The sequence below is a fragment of the Mus caroli genome, unplaced genomic scaffold (genome assembly GCF_978045245.1).
Source record: "Mus caroli unplaced genomic scaffold, Mus_caroli_1 scaffold_4, whole genome shotgun sequence".
Taxonomy (NCBI): Eukaryota; Metazoa; Chordata; class Mammalia; order Rodentia; family Muridae; genus Mus; species Mus caroli.
In genome coordinates this window covers 50,729,434-50,747,202 of record NW_028227259.1, presented here as the reverse complement: position 1 = coordinate 50,747,202, position 17,769 = coordinate 50,729,434, and the positions used below count along the sequence as shown (strand labels likewise).

The 17,769-nt window shown below is 35.3% G+C and overlaps 1 protein-coding gene across 4 annotated transcripts in view; it reads right to left on the bottom strand.

Annotated features, from left to right (window-relative positions):
- Slit2 (slit guidance ligand 2) overlaps window positions 1-17,769 on the bottom strand; it is a 334,272-nt gene that overhangs the window by 104,357 nt on the left and 212,146 nt on the right. For all 4 annotated transcript variants that reach the window (XM_085836687.1, XM_021161791.3, XM_021161793.3 and 1 more), the window contains 3 exons: window positions 17,644-17,715; window positions 14,601-14,764; window positions 11,819-11,957 (listed from right to left, as the gene is read on the bottom strand). In XM_085836687.1, the coding sequence (XP_085692813.1) occupies window positions 11,819-11,957; window positions 14,601-14,764; window positions 17,644-17,715 (375 nt within the window). The remainder of the gene's footprint in view (window positions 1-11,818; window positions 11,958-14,600; window positions 14,765-17,643; window positions 17,716-17,769) is intronic.

Below are 17,769 nucleotides of genomic sequence, written 5' to 3'. Positions count from 1 at the left end.
TGAATCTTACACAGACTGGAAAAAATTTGAATGCACCATCCTTAGGTTTAGGGACTTTAAAGTAGCCATCTTCCTTCTCCATTTTAGCTTCAAGTTTTGAAAGTGATGAAAGAGAACTCGCCACAGAACCTTGATAAGAACTACAGTATAAACAAAGAAAATATATTGTGTTTTCTTGTACAGAGATAGATGAATAAAAATATGACATAAATACATAATATCTGCAGGTGTCCTGATTATAGATATGCATTATTTAAAACAGTAAATCTGTTACCTGGAAGGATCTTTAGAGTGAAATGAATATGTGGTGGTAAATAATGTTTAGAAATAAATTAGCAAAGCAGTTGTTATTCAGATATTTCTGTAACTAGAGTAAACATAGGTATACAATTCACACCAAGATTCAAAAACAAGCTAGCTGTAAGATCTATAACCATACTTAGTAATGTTTAGCTTTTGCTTTATTTTGGAAACTACAAAAGGGTTTTATGATACTAACTAAGATATCAATGTGGACTGACTGAGCCTGTCATATACAGCCCAGATGCTCATTTTACATGCCGATAAAACTAACATGTCTTTGCATTTTCTCCATCTGCTTTTAACATAGATGGCAAAAACAGCTGCCGGAGAATGGAACATGAATTTAATGGCCAAAGGGAGAGAAGGCTCAATGCCTCTCTATGTTCAGAAAGTTAAATTGCTTGGTGCAGGCAAGGAGGTCTCTACACAGTAAACACTGTGGGCATAGCCTAGGTTCTCTTTACACTGGGGAGTTTCTTGTCTATTACATGGTAACTTTACAGTCAATACTTTATATTTCTGGAATGTTACATTTAAATTCTAGCCCTGGGTTTATACTGTTGACTTCCTCTATGTATACCTTTTCTAAAATCGACCAAGCATATTTAGACTAAAGTATTATTTCTTTCTCATATGCTTTGTTGCTGGTACTTTACTAGTTTAATAAATGTCTCCACAGTTGAGTTAATATAGGCCTCTCAAAGTCTGTATTTTGCATATAGCCAACACATTTACCTTAGGGCTGTGCCCATACTAATTGATTATTAGTCACTTCTGTCTTGAGATGGGTTGTTCCTGAGAGCTGTCTATCTTATTAATCTCATTTTCTTTTATTTTTTCTGATAACATTTTACTATACCTTCCAGGCAAACACTCAACTGTGTTTTCATAATAGGGAAATTATTCATATATTTTGTCTTTTGACCTAAACTCAAACAACAATGTGTGAATATAAACATGTGTATCTGTGTCTATATGAGCATACTCCTGAATGAATATTAAATTGCTTGCATTTATTCATGTAGACACATATCCAAATGCAAAATTTCATGCAATATGCAGTTGAACCTCATAGACATATGAGGAAATGAGACTCTGTCAGACTGTTTCCAAATAAAGTTGTATTTAGACAGACAAATTGAAATTCACAGTTTTTATCTATATCTAATTTTTTCTCTATCAATCTTCTATAATCTATCATCTCTGTATTTATCTATCTATGTATCTATCTATCAATCAATCTATCTATCTATCTATCTATCTATCTATCTATCTATCTATCTATCTACCTTCCTACCATCCATCCCTCCATCCATCCCTCCATCCATCCATTCATCCATCCATCCATCCATCCATCCATCAGCCTATCTACAATTTCATGAATACAAAAAAAAAGAAACAGTCTGTTGTTTTGTTTTGAAATAATAACTGGAGTCTTGTGGATAATTGCCATTAATCAAGACTTGAATTATATCTCCAATTTTCTAATTATTTACAGTTGTAAATAACTGTTTAAATGATTTTCCTGACCAGTTACTCCACAATGTTATTTAAAGAGTAAATCATGGCTTCTGCTGTCCTCTACCCATGCAATGAGATCTTCTTCAAGTACCATTTGGCTTTTATGAAGTTTAGTTATACTGTGAGCACATTAGCATTTGGACTGTCTAAATTCCTAACATTTACCCCTGCAGCTAATTAACTATAAACTCATGATGTAATTGTTTTTAAAGTATCAGCTTTTCTCTGAGAATGAATAATACATCCTGTCTCAGATATTCTTTTTTATGTCAGATTCTACTACATATTTTTGGGATGTTAAAATCAGTCACATTTGTGCTAGAATGACTCACTGGGATAACTTCCCATCAGTATGGGCATCACATCCAGACCTGCCTTTATCATTCTTTCGGGGTCTGTTTCAAAGGTGCCTTTCAGCTCCTTTTTCTTTATTCCTTGAACATTAAGTTTATTTTTATAACAAAAATCTATTTTGCTATTCATGTGCCTAAACAATTCTCCAATGTGATTCAATTATGATCCAGCTATTCCTTAAGGTTTAGCTTCTGTTGTACTTTTTGGCAACTGCAAACTTTCAGTTCCTTGCAAAACACATAGGTTTCTCAACTTCCTGGTGGCATTACATGATTTTGTCTTTGTATTAAAAAAAATCCCTATTTTCTCTACAGAAAAGTGCATTTTCATACAGGAAAAAGAGGAGATCCCTGGCAGAATCAGGTGCTCTGCTCCCATATTCTGATGATGGACTTACGACACTCCTGAGGCTTCCTATTACTCTGTATAGAGCTTCGCTAACTGCACGGTAAGCTTCCTGAAGGCAGGCAGTGTGTCCCTTCAACTTTAATGTCTATGCAGAGTGCCTATCTTTTATCCTCACCGAGTACACCATATATAGGAAGATACTAGTTCATGCACAGCTTTCTTCTATATTAGTTCTTCTCAGGGACTTTGGGGGCTTTTAAAAGGGAATCTATTAACTTCCTGATTTTTTTTTTTTTGTTATCACATTCATCTCTGTGCTTATTTCTCTAAGGCCTCTTTTGGTTGTCTTATAATTTTAGAATAATCTTTTCAGTTATAAAGAAATGTTACAAAAGCCTTCCTGCTTAAAGTATTATGCCTCACATTCTTTTGTAATTACTAATATTGTAACTGTTATAGAAAATTACTTTTAAAAGTGTTGTATTATATATACATAGCATAGACATTAGTGCTGTTTCTCTATTGGCTCACTCAAAGAATATAAAATTATAATATAAAATTTAAAGCCAAAACATGATACAGGCTACTTGATCCTGTGTGTAGATATAAAATAATAAACATATTCAGAAGCCTATGTCTCTCGTTTCTATGAAGTGGTTGTTAATACTATGAACTAAAGTAAAGTAACCTTAATCTTTAATTCTATAATATTTTCTCCAATCACAGGAAAATAACAACATAGTGAAAATAAGTTCTCTTTCAAATTATGAAGTTATTTAAAATTAACCAAACCAGAGTTTGGTTCCTGATGCCTACTTTAGGCAGTACAAACCACTTGTAACTACATAAGGCCTTTGCTGTACTCCATGGTGGCCTATGTTCATGTAGTATACACTCAGAAAGATGCAGAAATAGACATAAATAAAAGTAAATCTTTTATTAAATGAATATAAGTGAAATTGTATGCTATTCATTCACTTCCTGACAAATTACATTAAATGTAGCATCATTTGTCTTCATTAGCTATTTTCTCCTTACTCTCTAAAGCATAAATATAAATTATTCTGTATATTTCATGAGAAATTTAATATTGCATATTTTTTAATTTTTAAGATATATTTTAAATGTCATAATTAGAATAAAATAAACTAATTATAAAGGTGATAGATAATCTATTGAGATATCATTAAGTAATATCTAAATAAACTTTATCCTGAATTTCTTGAATATTTCTATATTTTTTTTAAAATTATTTATTTATTTTGAGAGAGCCTTATTGGTCTAGCTTAATCTGGACTTAACTCACTATAGTTCAAGCTGGACTCAAACTCACAGGACAGTTCCTTTCTCAGACTATTGCTAAGATTATAAGCATAAGCTACAAAGCTCACGTAATATTTAAAAATCACTTAATGCAGGATGAACTGCACACAAGTTGAAGAAATTTCCATTTTGTAATGCTTCATGTAAAATATTAAAAGAATTTTAAGTAACTTGTCTCAATATTAAATGAGTACTATTGAATGCAATTAAATAAATAAAAATATTGGATGACGCAAATGTATAAACAGCATTGAAAAGGACAAGCCACCTGATCATTAGAGAAGTTTCTGAACAATGATGGAGAAACAAGCAATTTCAAGTTGTCTCAGCATGTAAATACAGACTATAGACAAGTATTCACATTCCATACTATGTCTCCTTTCATTTCTTCATGTGTGCAAAGAACACAGGAGAAGTACAGTGAACTTATTAATCCTCAAGTGCAAGAGCCTTCTCTTTTTCTGGACTAAGAAGAGCAGCATAATGACTGACCACCAAGTGCAATTCCTTTACATTTCACCCGGCATGCCAGCATGTCCAGAAATACATTTTATGCCAGCTGCAGTCCATTACTGGAAACCCTGAAGCCACACTCAGAAGACCCGTCCCAGGCTGGAAAAGCCAATTCATTTTAACCCATTTTCTCAAGAAGCATCTTCTAAATTGTTTAGATCGTCTGTAGAATGGCTTGAAAACACTAGTCGGGACACCACCATTTGGAACAGAACTGAAGAGTATGGACTTTTATGCCACAGTAGCCTTTCACATTGCATTGAAAAGAAGAATACCTCAAAATGCTACCTAAGAAGTTACTTCTTAGTTGGGATATGCCAAGAATAAATTTGGTATTAATAATCTTCCAGAAACAGAATCCCATATCAACTTGCCTGAGGCTTTGACCTTCATCGAAAATAAAGTTTGCAACAGGAAAGCTCAAAGCAGCCAACTTCCAAGAAGACTCCACACCAGCAACAGGTTTTCCTTTACTGTGGATTTCATTTTACTTCTAAAATTGTATTTCTGAACTATAAGCCTCTCTTCACTGCTCTATATTGTCATTACTTTTGCTCTAAAAATGGTATCTAGGAAGCTTTCCACATTGCATGCCCAAACCATGATTCCCTAGGTAGGGTTGGCAGCTCCAATATGGTCCTTCTTCCTATTGTTACTAGGTTAAATATTGAGACAGTAACGGCAGGACAGAGAGATATGACTCTTATTGTCAGGCTTGCTAACAGGATAGCTTGCCATCAGTTACAATAAGCTAAACCGTTTGGTGCAAGTAGACATAAAGTTCAGGTGATAGGAGAATATGTCACAAAGCAACAGACAATGGTTTGTGCCTATAAGAAAGATAACAGCACACACTGGTAAAGATCTGGAACAAGGGATACAATCCTCCACTGGGAGTGAGAATTTGTACAGCCACTATGAAAATCAGTATAGTGGTTCCTCAGAAATTTGTGAATTGGCCTATGTTGAAAGCAATACTAATCCTGGCACTATATCCTACAAGATCACTTGCTCAGCTATGTTCATTGCACTTTATGAATAATAGCCATAAACTGGACACAATCTAGATGCCCCTCACCTGAAGAATGGATAAAACAATGTGGTCCATTTACACAATGGCATATTACTTAGGTGTTATAAAAATGATGTCATGAAATTTGCAGACGAATGGATAGAACTAGAGAAAAGTCATCCAGACCCCAAAAGATACATATGGTTTGTATTCACTTAAAAGTGGACATTAGCTATTAAATAAATGAAAACTAAGGTAAAATCCATAGGACCAGAGAGGTTAAGTAAACACAGGGAGAGGGGAGAATGCATCACCCTGAGAAAGAGGGAGTAGAATAGATTCTTTGGGTGAAATGGAGAAGGAGAGGAGCAAGTGGGATCAGGCATAGGTTGGGAGGATGGAGGGATAGAGTGAAAGGAGAGACTGCTAGAATTGAGGGGGTATTGAGGGGCTACTTTAGGGAACGGTATGGAAACTTTCTGGACTCTATGAGCATGATCCCAGTGAGGACTACTATTAATGGAGAACAAAGTGTCTGAACTGACCATCTTTTGTAGTCAGACAAGGCTTCCCATGGTGGGGCTGGCTTTATATCATCTGAGTTGTTGGCTGAGGAACTCCTCTGGAGATCCCTAAACAAACTAGACTGATGCTAAGAGAGAAAGTCACTCTTGGAAAATTGATGGTAGGGACATATTGCTGAGGACAAAGTCTACTCAGCTCTTGAACACAGACAAGTAGAACTGGTGCTGTCTATGAGCTTTCACCCTACCTCCTAGTCTTTTTAGCATGATATGATGCTCTGCAGGCTATGGAAAGAGGAACTGAGATACCAGCTCAGCCACAAAAACTTTGACAATTGGTCCTGCCTGTAAGATGTGCATAGAACTGCTGGGTGTGGACAACCAATGCCTCTTTTAACTTGAGGCCCATCTAACAAGAGTGATCCCATACCAGTCACTGTGTGAATGGCCAGGAACCAGATTTGGATACTATAGAGACCTAGAGTAGAACCAAACATGACTGTCAAAACAAACAAACAAAAAACCAACCAACCAAACAAACATCAATGAAAGGGTTCCCAGTGAAATTCTGCTATACTCATAAATTGCTGCATGTCCAGTTTTTATTAGAGACCCTTCATCCAGCAGCAGATGGTTGCGGGTGCAAGGACCCATCAACAGACATTATACAGAGGGAGTTTAAATTGAAGGTCTCTACTGGGTCCCTCCCAAGACTGGGAACCCAACAGAAGATAGGGAGGAAAGACTGCAAGGGTCAGAGGGGATGGAGGGCAAAAGGAGAACACAACCCACTGAATCGACTAAGCAGGATTCACATAGGCTTGAAGTGACGAGCAGAGGGCCTGCATGGCTCTGCACCAGGTCCTCTGTGTATATGCTATGGCTGTTAGCTTGATATTTTTGTTGCTCCTAATAACAGGAGCTGGTGTATCTCTGACTCTTTTGCCTGATCTTGAGACTTTTCCTCCTATTGGTTTGTGCTATTCACCTCAATAAGAGGTCTTTTGCCTTGCCTTATTTGATCTTGTTTTGTCCTGCTTGGCTTTCCTCTCTTGGATACCTCCTTTTCTTTGAAAAGAAAATGGAGGGGTATTGGACCTGGGGCAGTGGTGAGCTTCTGGGGAATTAGGAGGAGTGGAGTGAGGGGAAACTGGATCAGATATATTTGAATGAGACAAGAGTCTCTCTTTCTCCATGTGTGTGTGTGTGTGTGTGTGTGTGTGTATTTATAAAATCCTAGTTACTCAGAAGGAGAGGCAAGAGGAGTAAATGTTTGAGGACATCCTGAACAAGAGAGTGAGCCTTGTCTACACTAAAATATGTTACAAAGCAAATGAAATTGAACGGAAAAAGATGACCTTAGCAGAGTTTATGGACACAAACTAACATGAAGGAGGCTTCATTCTCTATATTTCCATATCTTAAAAACTCTCCTGCCCCCTGATTTCTATGACCTCTTTATCTGGAAGTTTCTATTACCTCTGTTGTCATTTTTTTCTCAGTATTTGCCACTTTCTCTTCCTGGCTGTCCAGGTTTCTTTTTGACAATATCTTAACAAGCCAAGGCTGTGCCTCTCTCTCTCTCTCTCTCTCTCTCTCTCTCTCTCTCTCTCAGCTTTATAAGAAGTGACAGTGAGCTTTACACTTAGGTAAGTTTAAAATTAAATCTATGTGACCTGTTTCATGGTTAAATTTTTCTAGTAAGAGTCCTTACTTTTCTCATTTTTTCAGTTTTTTTTTAGATCTCACAAAATTAAATTGGCAGTCTAAGAGATTAAATGTCTATGCCGTGCATTAGAGAAGAAATATGACTTCAAAGAAAGGTGTCCATACATCATATTTAAGGTGGTGAATTCACCCATCTCTCAAGAAGAGTAATTACAACATATTGGGTCTGTCATCAAAGAATGCAAGAAAAGGAGCTATAACAGAAAGAACTTCAAAGCAGTAAATGGAAAAAGGAAATTTCACAGGTGAATTCTTCCAGCTATCTAGTCTATTTTAGCTTATGTTATTAAACTTTTTATTAAAGTAAATTTATTTATTTAAGTTTTTATGGATTTTATGTCTATAAGAAATCTTGTCAAACAAGGAAAGGTTGACTCCACTTTAGAGTTCTATTTGTTCTATTTATTTGTCATGGTAAAAAAAAAAAACCCAGTTCTCTCATAGATAACTCAGTAATAAGTACTTTATTGATTTCTGAATTGTGTACAGATTCATTTCCTATAGCTATTTATCAACTACTTATTAAGTGCCTTAGTGTGCCATAGTATTAGATTTGTTACTGGCTACTCTTTGGCGGTCTGAATAAAATTTGTTCTTGTCTTCATATAACTCATTCTTAGAGAAAGATGTTTAAAATCTAGAAATACACACAGATGCTAAAGATTTTTCCCATTCTTCCTCTTTACTTAAGGGATGATGTTTTCTACTGTATAAAAATAGTTTAGTTCCATGGGTTTCTATTTGTTAGTGTTAGTCTTAATGGCAGAGTAAATGAAAGCTCTTATTTAGCTGCTGAGAAGGAGAAAGACTGTTTTCTTTAATGCTGTAGCCCCTAACAAGTTGACTATTGTTCAGTAGAAGACTGCATATCCAAGAACATTTGTATAGGACAGATTGGTCTTGGTGGTTTAAAAAAAAAATAAAGCCACAAGTGGTGGATGGATCTGAGAAGAATTATGGGTAGGGAGGTTAATGTGATTAAAACATATCATTTGAAACTCAAAAGTCCAAACAATCTAATGTCAATAAAGAAAAAAACAAAAACAAAAAACTCATGAATTAAAATTTGATCAGTAGGTAGAGTCAAAACCCGGCCCATAAAAGGAAGCAGACATCATTTGCCATGTTAAATCATTGTGTGATCAGGTTTCCTGGGAAGAGTCCTCCCTGCCCTAGACCCGGAGGTTTATCTGTACATGTCCCTAAAGTATTATTCCTCTTTTATTTAATTTAATAAAAATTATCATGTGTCAATGAAAAAAAATCAAATTATATGTTATGTGTACAAGCATTCTGCACTGAAGAGTTTAAATAGATGTTAATCTATTACTACTTTTTTCTTCTCTAAATGATTTGTTACTTTGACTTATTAAGAATATCTTCTTTTATATCTTCACAAATAAATGTTGTGTAAAACATCAAAGCATGAATTTGTATTTGCACAAAAAAAAGGCAGAACAAAGAAAATACTTAGTAACCTAGGTACTCGCTGTTTATTACAATTATGAATTATGAAGTTTATTATAATAAACATGTATTACATTATTGAAATATGTCAATCTGAAATAAAGGTAGTGCACAGATAACTCATAATAAACCTGGATTTCAAATATTTGACCGATGAGAGGTTTCTTTTATTTTCAGTAATCTCTAAAAATTAAAAACAGTGTTTTATTTGGCACTATGTCTACATTTTATCCCTTAATGAATTTTTTTTATTTTTGAAAGATAAAAATGAGTCACTAAGCTACTATGTTGTAGCTCTGAAAGTATTCTGTTCCCACTGAATAACAATGCAATAATCAGGGAAATAAAGTTCACCTAGACCCTGACAAATGCCTTTATTCCTACTTATAAATTTAACTTATTGTACCATGGTATGACAAACCATGTCTTCAATATAGGCAAACCCAATGGGACGTATTATTTAGTATAACTTCCATGCTACTAAACTCCACCATTATGTGAAGTCTATAGAGCAGGCAAGGGAGCGACACAGTGATAAAATGAAAAATAAAAAGATTACATAGAAAAAACCACTTAAAGTGCCTCACACAGCTGTATTACTTTTGATATATTTTTGCCTCTAGCTTTCTCCTCTAGGGCAGCTGTCTGTCCCTCTCTGCTATGAGCAGATATGACTGCATTCTTCCTGTGTGAAATATTCCTTCTTTAATTCTTGTTTTTTACATATGTTTTATTCAACTTTTTTTTCTCAAGAATATTGTTTCATTCTAATTTAATAATTATTGTAGATTTTTGGTTTTTAATTTTTAAACACACACACACACACACACACACACATACACACACACACACACGTGCGCGTATGTGTTCTTCCTCAGACAAACTCATTTTGCTGTTCCTTTCTAAGTCTGAGTATTCCCATTTGTAACACTGACAGTTGTCTTTTGTAAACATGACTGACAAAATCGCATCCTTTCATAGGAATGGTTGAAATTCTGGACTGTGTCTAGACATCACCTATCTCCCAGGCAGCCACACCTGCCTGAGCAAATGGTTTTGCCTGCCGACTCCTTCTTGTTTTCACTCTCATAGCCTTCTGCTCAGGTTCTCTCCTCTCTTCCCTTCTTCTCATTGGTTACTTGATGCATTTACCCTCAATATAGATCTTGTTGAGTCAGGTACTTCAAAATCTTTGACTCAAGTAAATTATTTTACTGCTGAAATGTTGATATAATCTGCATTATGTTGTAGTCGAAATTATTTTGCTTTTGTCACTTCTTCTTTGCAGTGAAAGAATAAAAGTCCCTGCACAGGCTGTTCAGAAAAGTGGCACAATATCTGCTGCTTTCTCAAGTAAATCCTTGCCAGTACAAATCCCTACTAAGAAAGAATCTCTATGGCCTATCGTCTGTTTCCATGACCTCTTCTCATTATTAGACAATATTTTCTGTTCTTCTAACATCCCCAAAGACAAATGTAACGGGTTCTTGGGGAATCTCTGCCTTTGAAAACCCACTGGGATACAGACCCAAGACTGTAAGATTTTGGAAGATTCAATTAAAAACACCTGTGTCTTGTATGCATTCTAATAAAGCCCAAGATTTTTATAGTGTTGATACACTCTATGAAGTTTTGCTGACCCATATTTCAATAATCTCTTTTTTCACTCTCTATGCTATGATATGTCCTCCAACCACCAGGCCTACATAATCTGCATATCTTTGTTGTCAATGTTCACAATGTTTTATTAACTGAGATTTCCCCTTTCCATTTACCACCTCCTTACCAGTTCTAGCTCAGGGGCTATGTTTGTACTTTGTACCTCAATGATAGAGCTATCATTTATGAAATGACTTCATTATTCTTAGTGTATATAGTTCTATAGATCTCATTTACAAACTGACAGCCCTCCTCAATTCTCAAAAGGATGACACCATATGAGGGAAGGTATTTGGTCAGGAAGTCAGAGTCTGTAAATGACCAGGAAAACCTGAGAGGCTAATCAAAATACACCAACTCTACCTACACATTCACTTTATCTAGGCCTCTCCCACCTGCTCTCAGTAGTGCCTTCAGCTATATGTGTTCAGCTCATAACAATGGACATTTGATTCCTCATTTCATAGGTATTAACACTATATCAAGTCACTAGTCTTTAATGAAAGTTAAAGCAAATCTCTGGAAAATTTATGGTGTTTTCATATACTTAATATAAGTTTGTGTCTGGATAGGTCAATATACTGTTTTTGGTTTATAAAAACCATGAGCTGACATCAGTAAAAAAAGATCTATTTATTGCAGCATGAGTATTAGTAGCTACATTATGCAATCAGCTGAGGTGTCTGTCAGCAAATGAATGAATAAAGAAAATGTGGTCTGCATGTAAACACAATGGAATTTTATTCATCTCTAAATGAGAGAGACATAATGTCATTTTTTGGAAAATGAATGTAACTGGAAATAACACATAAAATCAATAAGCCAGAAATAGACAAACAAATATTACCAGTTTCATGTTTTTTTTTTTCCATTTGTGGGTCTTAAAATTTCTACTAATTACTTAGCAGAACAGAGAAAGGACCCACATCCATACTCTTCAGAAAACTCATTTGCCTAAGGCCACTAGGCAGAGTTGCCTTTTTATCAACTCACATTTCCTGAGAGAATGTCATGGGTTGGATTAGTAAGGAGGTGGAAGGAGAATTAGAAAATCCAGGGCACATACATTTCTGTGATGGTCTCAGGCAGATTTGTGGGGATCTCAGTGAGACCTTTCCCTCGGCAGTCTACAATGTTGTTGCTACAGGTACAAGCAGCGGGGCAGTGTAGCACACTGCAGGAGGGAGCCATGAATGACTGGTGACCTAAAGGATAAAAAGAGAGAGAAAGATAGAGAGAAGAAATCAATGGCAGTTAGATTTTTCTCTTGAATTTCACAACAGACATGAGAAACATGCAGACTGTACTCAGCTAAGAAAGCAGGAGACACAATTCAAATTCTCTCACACTTATTCATTAAATAAGCATCCATAATATTTGTGGAATATATGCATTTATATCTTGAGATGTAGTGTATTTGTCTCTTGAGGTTTAATAAATTGCCATAAAATTGTAAGATTTTTCTTTTTCTTTTAAAATGAATTATTTATTTTATACATAGGCATACACTGCAGCTGTCTTCAGACAAACAAGAGTGAATAATATCCCATTACAGATGATTGTGAGCCACTGTGTGATTGCTGAGAATTGAACTCAGGACCTCTGGAAGAGCAGTCAGTGGTCTTAAAAATGAGGCATCTCTCCAGCCCCAAATTGTAAGACTTCTAGAACTTGAAAAATATTAGTAAAACTAAACTTAGATCCAAGACCTGAATTCTAGTTTCAAAATAAGTAGCTACTGCAAAATAATTTAAATTATTTCTGATAAGATTAATGGAGCTTGCAGTATAATTTACTTGTCTCTAAAAAAAAAAAATCAGAAGACTTCCATCTTGGTTGACATAACCATTGACCAAATTAAATTATCCCATGCCAACAAATGCAGGAGAAAACTACATAATAAAACTTTGGTGTCTGTATAGACTCAAAATTGCTCTTTTCTTTGAAGTTATTTTAGTAATTTTTGAGATATCATTCTGTAATTGTTCATCCAAATGATTCTTTTCAGGGCTTCCTCTGGTCGATCCTTTTGCTATAATCAGTCACCTGCAGTTGTGTAATTTCTCTATTCAGTATTTGGAAAAAAAAGTGTTCTGAAATCAGATTTCATGACCTGACTAATGAAAACCAGAACATCATCAGCCAGGCTGCATCAAACAGGCACCTGCTTATCCGTGGTTTCTGGAGAAAATCATGAAAACCCTCTGGGATCTTTTGGAAAGGGTTTATCCCAGGGGGAGAAAAGTGCCAGGAAGAGACAATGGGCTAGCTGCTAAACCTATCCCTTCACATAAATTCTCAAACTACAACAATATTCTAAGTCTAAAACATATGGGGAGGGGCATAACACAAACACACACAAACACACACACACACACACACACACACACACAGTTAACTTGCCTTCTTCCTCATCTGGAAGGCAGCAAGGAAAGAGCAAAAAGAGAAAGACAGAGGTTAGTAGAGAACTGTTAGCAATCAGACATACTGAGAACGTTTGATAGCATTATAGGAAAATCCGAGCTAAATTAAAAAGTAGGGCAGATGCAGATAAACACGGGAAGACAGCTTTAAAAGTTCAAGGCTGAGCTCGGAATTTTCCTCAGTCATTTAATCTTTTTAACCGTTTTTTGATGCCTGGGTTTCCTCCCTTGGTAAACATGAGTAAGGAGAATAAGACTTCAATAGACAACAGAGTCAGGGGCTTACAAGCATCTTAGATAAAAGGGGACTTCATTTGGATATAGCATAAGCAAGTCAACCCTATAATGCCAAGATTTTGATTACTTATAACAGAGAATTTAAATGATGTACAAATATTTATATATTATTGTGCCCCTTACAGACAAAAGACAAGAAGATGATGGTGAATTTTTTGTGCTGATCCTTAATTCTATAAATGTTTTGTTGGTTGAAGAATATCTGTGTAATCCATAAATATGAAAAGCCAATTATACAGTTATTTCAAACTTTGTGTGAGACCTGGTGATGCAATACAATGGACAAACTCTTGCCAAGACAAATGAGGGCCTGGGTTTGATCCCCAACACCATGAAAAATTTATGTTTCTAGCCATATATTCATAAGGATGTAACCATATATGTTTATATAATATATTTGTGTATATATGTATATACATATGTATGCATATCCAGACAATATATGTTGAGATCCTTTAACTTAATCATATGAAATTCAAAAACCTTCCTATTTTCCCATATTTTAATCTCCAATATAGAGATTAATTGATATTGTTCATGTAGTTCTTTCAAAAGTCTTGTAATAAGGCAGCTATATGTAAAATATTTAGATTAATACTATTTAGACAAACAGAAAAGAGCAAATGTTAGCTACTGATAAGTTTGGCTTGGAGACATTTGGTACTTGGATATATATATATATATATATATATATATATATATATATATTCAATTCAGTCATTAGAAGCATGTATCTCTAAAGTGTTTCCCAACATTTTATAATTAGAATTAAGTTATACTGAATTTTTGAGTAAGTATCTGGGGATTTTCTATTCATTTTCTTTAGTTAGTTTAAAAGTAGATAATAATCATTAATAAAAGGGAAAATAGTAATTCACAAGCATTGCTATAATCTAGGAATTTCTAATATTCCCATGGGATGAAAATGGAAATGTTTTACATCCAAGTGACCAGATAATTGCCCAAGGTACATATACCCTAGAATCTACTATTGTCAGTGAGAAAGAGGGTCTCCATGGCAATGAGTGAGGATGACTCACTGGAAAGCACATCTGTATCGTGAACGTTTGAATTTCTCGCACCTCACACAATAGTGTACAAACAATACTGTAACCTCACTGATCTTACCACTGCAGACAAACTCTCGTTTTTGAACCTCTGCTACATTGTGGCCCCTCAGGTGGGATGGGCCCATACACTGAGTGTACAAGCCCACCCGTGGCCTTTGGCGAAGCCAGTCTGAGAGCCAGGCTAGGTGGCAGTCGCAGTACAAGTTGTTCGAGTGGAGTCGACTAAAGGAGAGGAAGAAGTTCAAAGCAAGAAAATAGGAGACAGTTAATTCAAATTTTGTCATTAAAATATCATTTTTCTTTTTAATCAACACAACACAGACACATCTTAGGGAATGGCTATGAAGTTATTTTTCAGATAATTAATTGGTTCACAAACATGAGTCAATTCCTTTACTGAGATAAGCAAACAACAGCACTGGGACCATGTAATTTTATTTTGTCTATATTAATTCAAACAACAACAACAACAAAAACAACAACAATACTCCTAAAACCAAAACAAATAAACAACAAAATAATAACCAAACCAAACCAATCAACCAACCAACCATCCAAACAACACAAGGAAAATTATTCTGTAGCCCCAACATAATGTTCAGAGCTGTGGACATAAAGAGGCATGGAGACTTACAGCCCAATTATTAGCAAAGTCCTACTATTATTAGTTTCTATGGCAATGGCTTATAAAGTCTTTTTATCATAGCACTATTTTGTTAAATAAGATAAAATAATTCCATATAAGACAGCATCTTAAACATATCTCTTCTAATTTCTTCCCTCCCTTCCTCCCTTACTTTTTCTATGCCCCACCCCTGCCTCCCTCCTTCCTTCCCTATGTCTCTGACTCTGTCTCTCCAACTCCCTCTCTCTGTCTCCCTCCCTGTTTCTGTATTTTTCTCTCTTTCCTTCTCTTAGGGAAAGAATAAGCTGTATTTTTCTCTTAGGATCTGGCTTCCAAGAGCAAAGAGTAAAATTCAAAGGCATCAGTTTTGGGAGGGAAGGGGTTAAATAGGTCTCCTTTATATTGCAAGGGTCTGGGCGAGATGATGGATTTTTTTCCAAATTGCCAATAGTATGTCTCCATTAATAAAATATCATGCAAATGTATCCACTAAATTAGGTAAATGACTTTAAACTGGCTTTTATGTTTGCTTATACTAAAGAATGGGGCATCTAATGCTATAAATCAAAGCATCATTTCTAGAATTGTCTATGACACAGTGAAACCATTTTAGCCCCTTTTAGCTGATGTGTTCAATTCTAACCCAATAATGATAATGGATCGTAAAATATAGAACTCAGACTAGAAAGACAATCAGAGCATAAAAAATGGAATTTTTAAGTACCAATAAAGCCATAGATAAAAATGAGTTAACCAAAAGGGAACCTGATGGCTTTATTCTCCTTGAGTCTGTAAACAAGAACCAAGCTGCTTTGCAGCAAAACTATAAGAAGTACACTAAGGTCATATACTAGCTCTTGGGAAAGGTGTGTGAGCAGCTCCTCAGCCTACTGAGAATCTGAAACACTGACACTGGTAACCTCTGGTCTCTCCTCCAAACCCATTTTCCAGATATATGCATCTAAGCACAGTCTGTTACCACATCCACACCAAATATGGAGGGAGGAATAGACTCATTTTACCATTTTAACATAAGCATGTTAAAGTTTACCTGGAAGACAAGCTAGCATATGGCTACCCACTGGTAAGGACACTACAATGCAGTAATAGATTGCTTTAGACTTTCAGTAGATTTATTGTTTTCGGGGATTAAAAGCATGATTTTTTTTTTCACATGCGTTATATCAAGTTAATAGAAAAACTGATGTTGTCAAATATGGTTGAAATAAATAAGGCTATTAATTATTCTCATTCTCATAGGGAAATAGAATATGGTTATTAAATTAGTATTGTCAAGGTGCTAAAATGTTCATAATTCAATGTCCTATTTTTGTTTTTCTTAAGGTAAGGTCTCACTGTGCATCCCTGTTTAGCTTTGAATTTACTATGGAGATGAAAGACTGGCTTTCAACTCATACTATACCTGCTGCTGCTACCTTAGCATTGGATTGAAGGTCGGTGCTATCACACACAGCTCAATGTGTATTTAAGAAATAATAATAAAAGAAGAAATAAAATGACTGCTTTCAATTAAAATGCTGCTTGAATACTTATTTATTCATGTATTCTATTTATTTGTATGAGAGAATCTCTTGCAATCCACTGTGCTTTGACCTCACTAGGTAGCAGAGTTCAGCCCTGACTACCCAAACTTCCTAGCTCATCACTCAGATGATTGGATGACATCTGAGCACTCCCAGGCCAGCCTTGGTTATGTACTATTGAAAATGAGAAATATTTTGAAAACATAATCAAAAGAGTCTTAACTGATTAAAAAATTACATTTCCCCATCCAAAGCCCAGGTCTTAGATTTTATTCCTGAGTTTCGAGTAATCACTTCTTAGGTTTCAGTGACTTTGAGATCCAGTTCATCAGAGATCCAGGTCTTAAAATACAAAAATCCGATATTTACACATTGGGATTTTATGATTAATTTTTCCCAGAGAGAGAGAAGAATAGCTGTAGCTCATACACTATTTCACCCAAAAGTCTTAATGACTGTGTGTAACCCTGGGAAGATATTTTTAAATATAAATGCTGACGCAGCTTTAATTATGCAAGCAGCAGTGGGTGATGCCCCGACTTTACATTACAGAGAACACTGGAGCACAATTTAGCTGTATTAGGTCTGCTTCTAATACAGTAATAAAATCATAAAGATTTCCCATTTATCATTTCTGACAGCCAATCAAGGAGTCTTCCACTTCTTAATGAAATGTGACCTCTACAATAGCTCAAAGTAAATGTTTTATTTTCCTCCAGACTTTATGCAATGCATATCATTTATGAGGAAGTCTTCAAGTTTTCAGAGTATCAGTGCATTTGCTAAAATAGCATTTTTTTGACTTCTCAAGTTGTGTTTTCCTTGCCTGTGCAATAATGAACTAGTGGTCCTATAGTCTACTCAATAAAAGTTGTACTGAAGGAACAGCCATAATTAATTAAACCATCTTTCGTTACATGTTGACTACTTACAATGTCCTAAGTTTAGGCATATGGTTGAAACTTGCCACTGAAAGTCTAGTAATATTGTTATTGTTCAGAGTGCTGTAGAATAGAAAAAAGTTAAAAATTTTAGTTAGATATGGGAAGAAAATGATC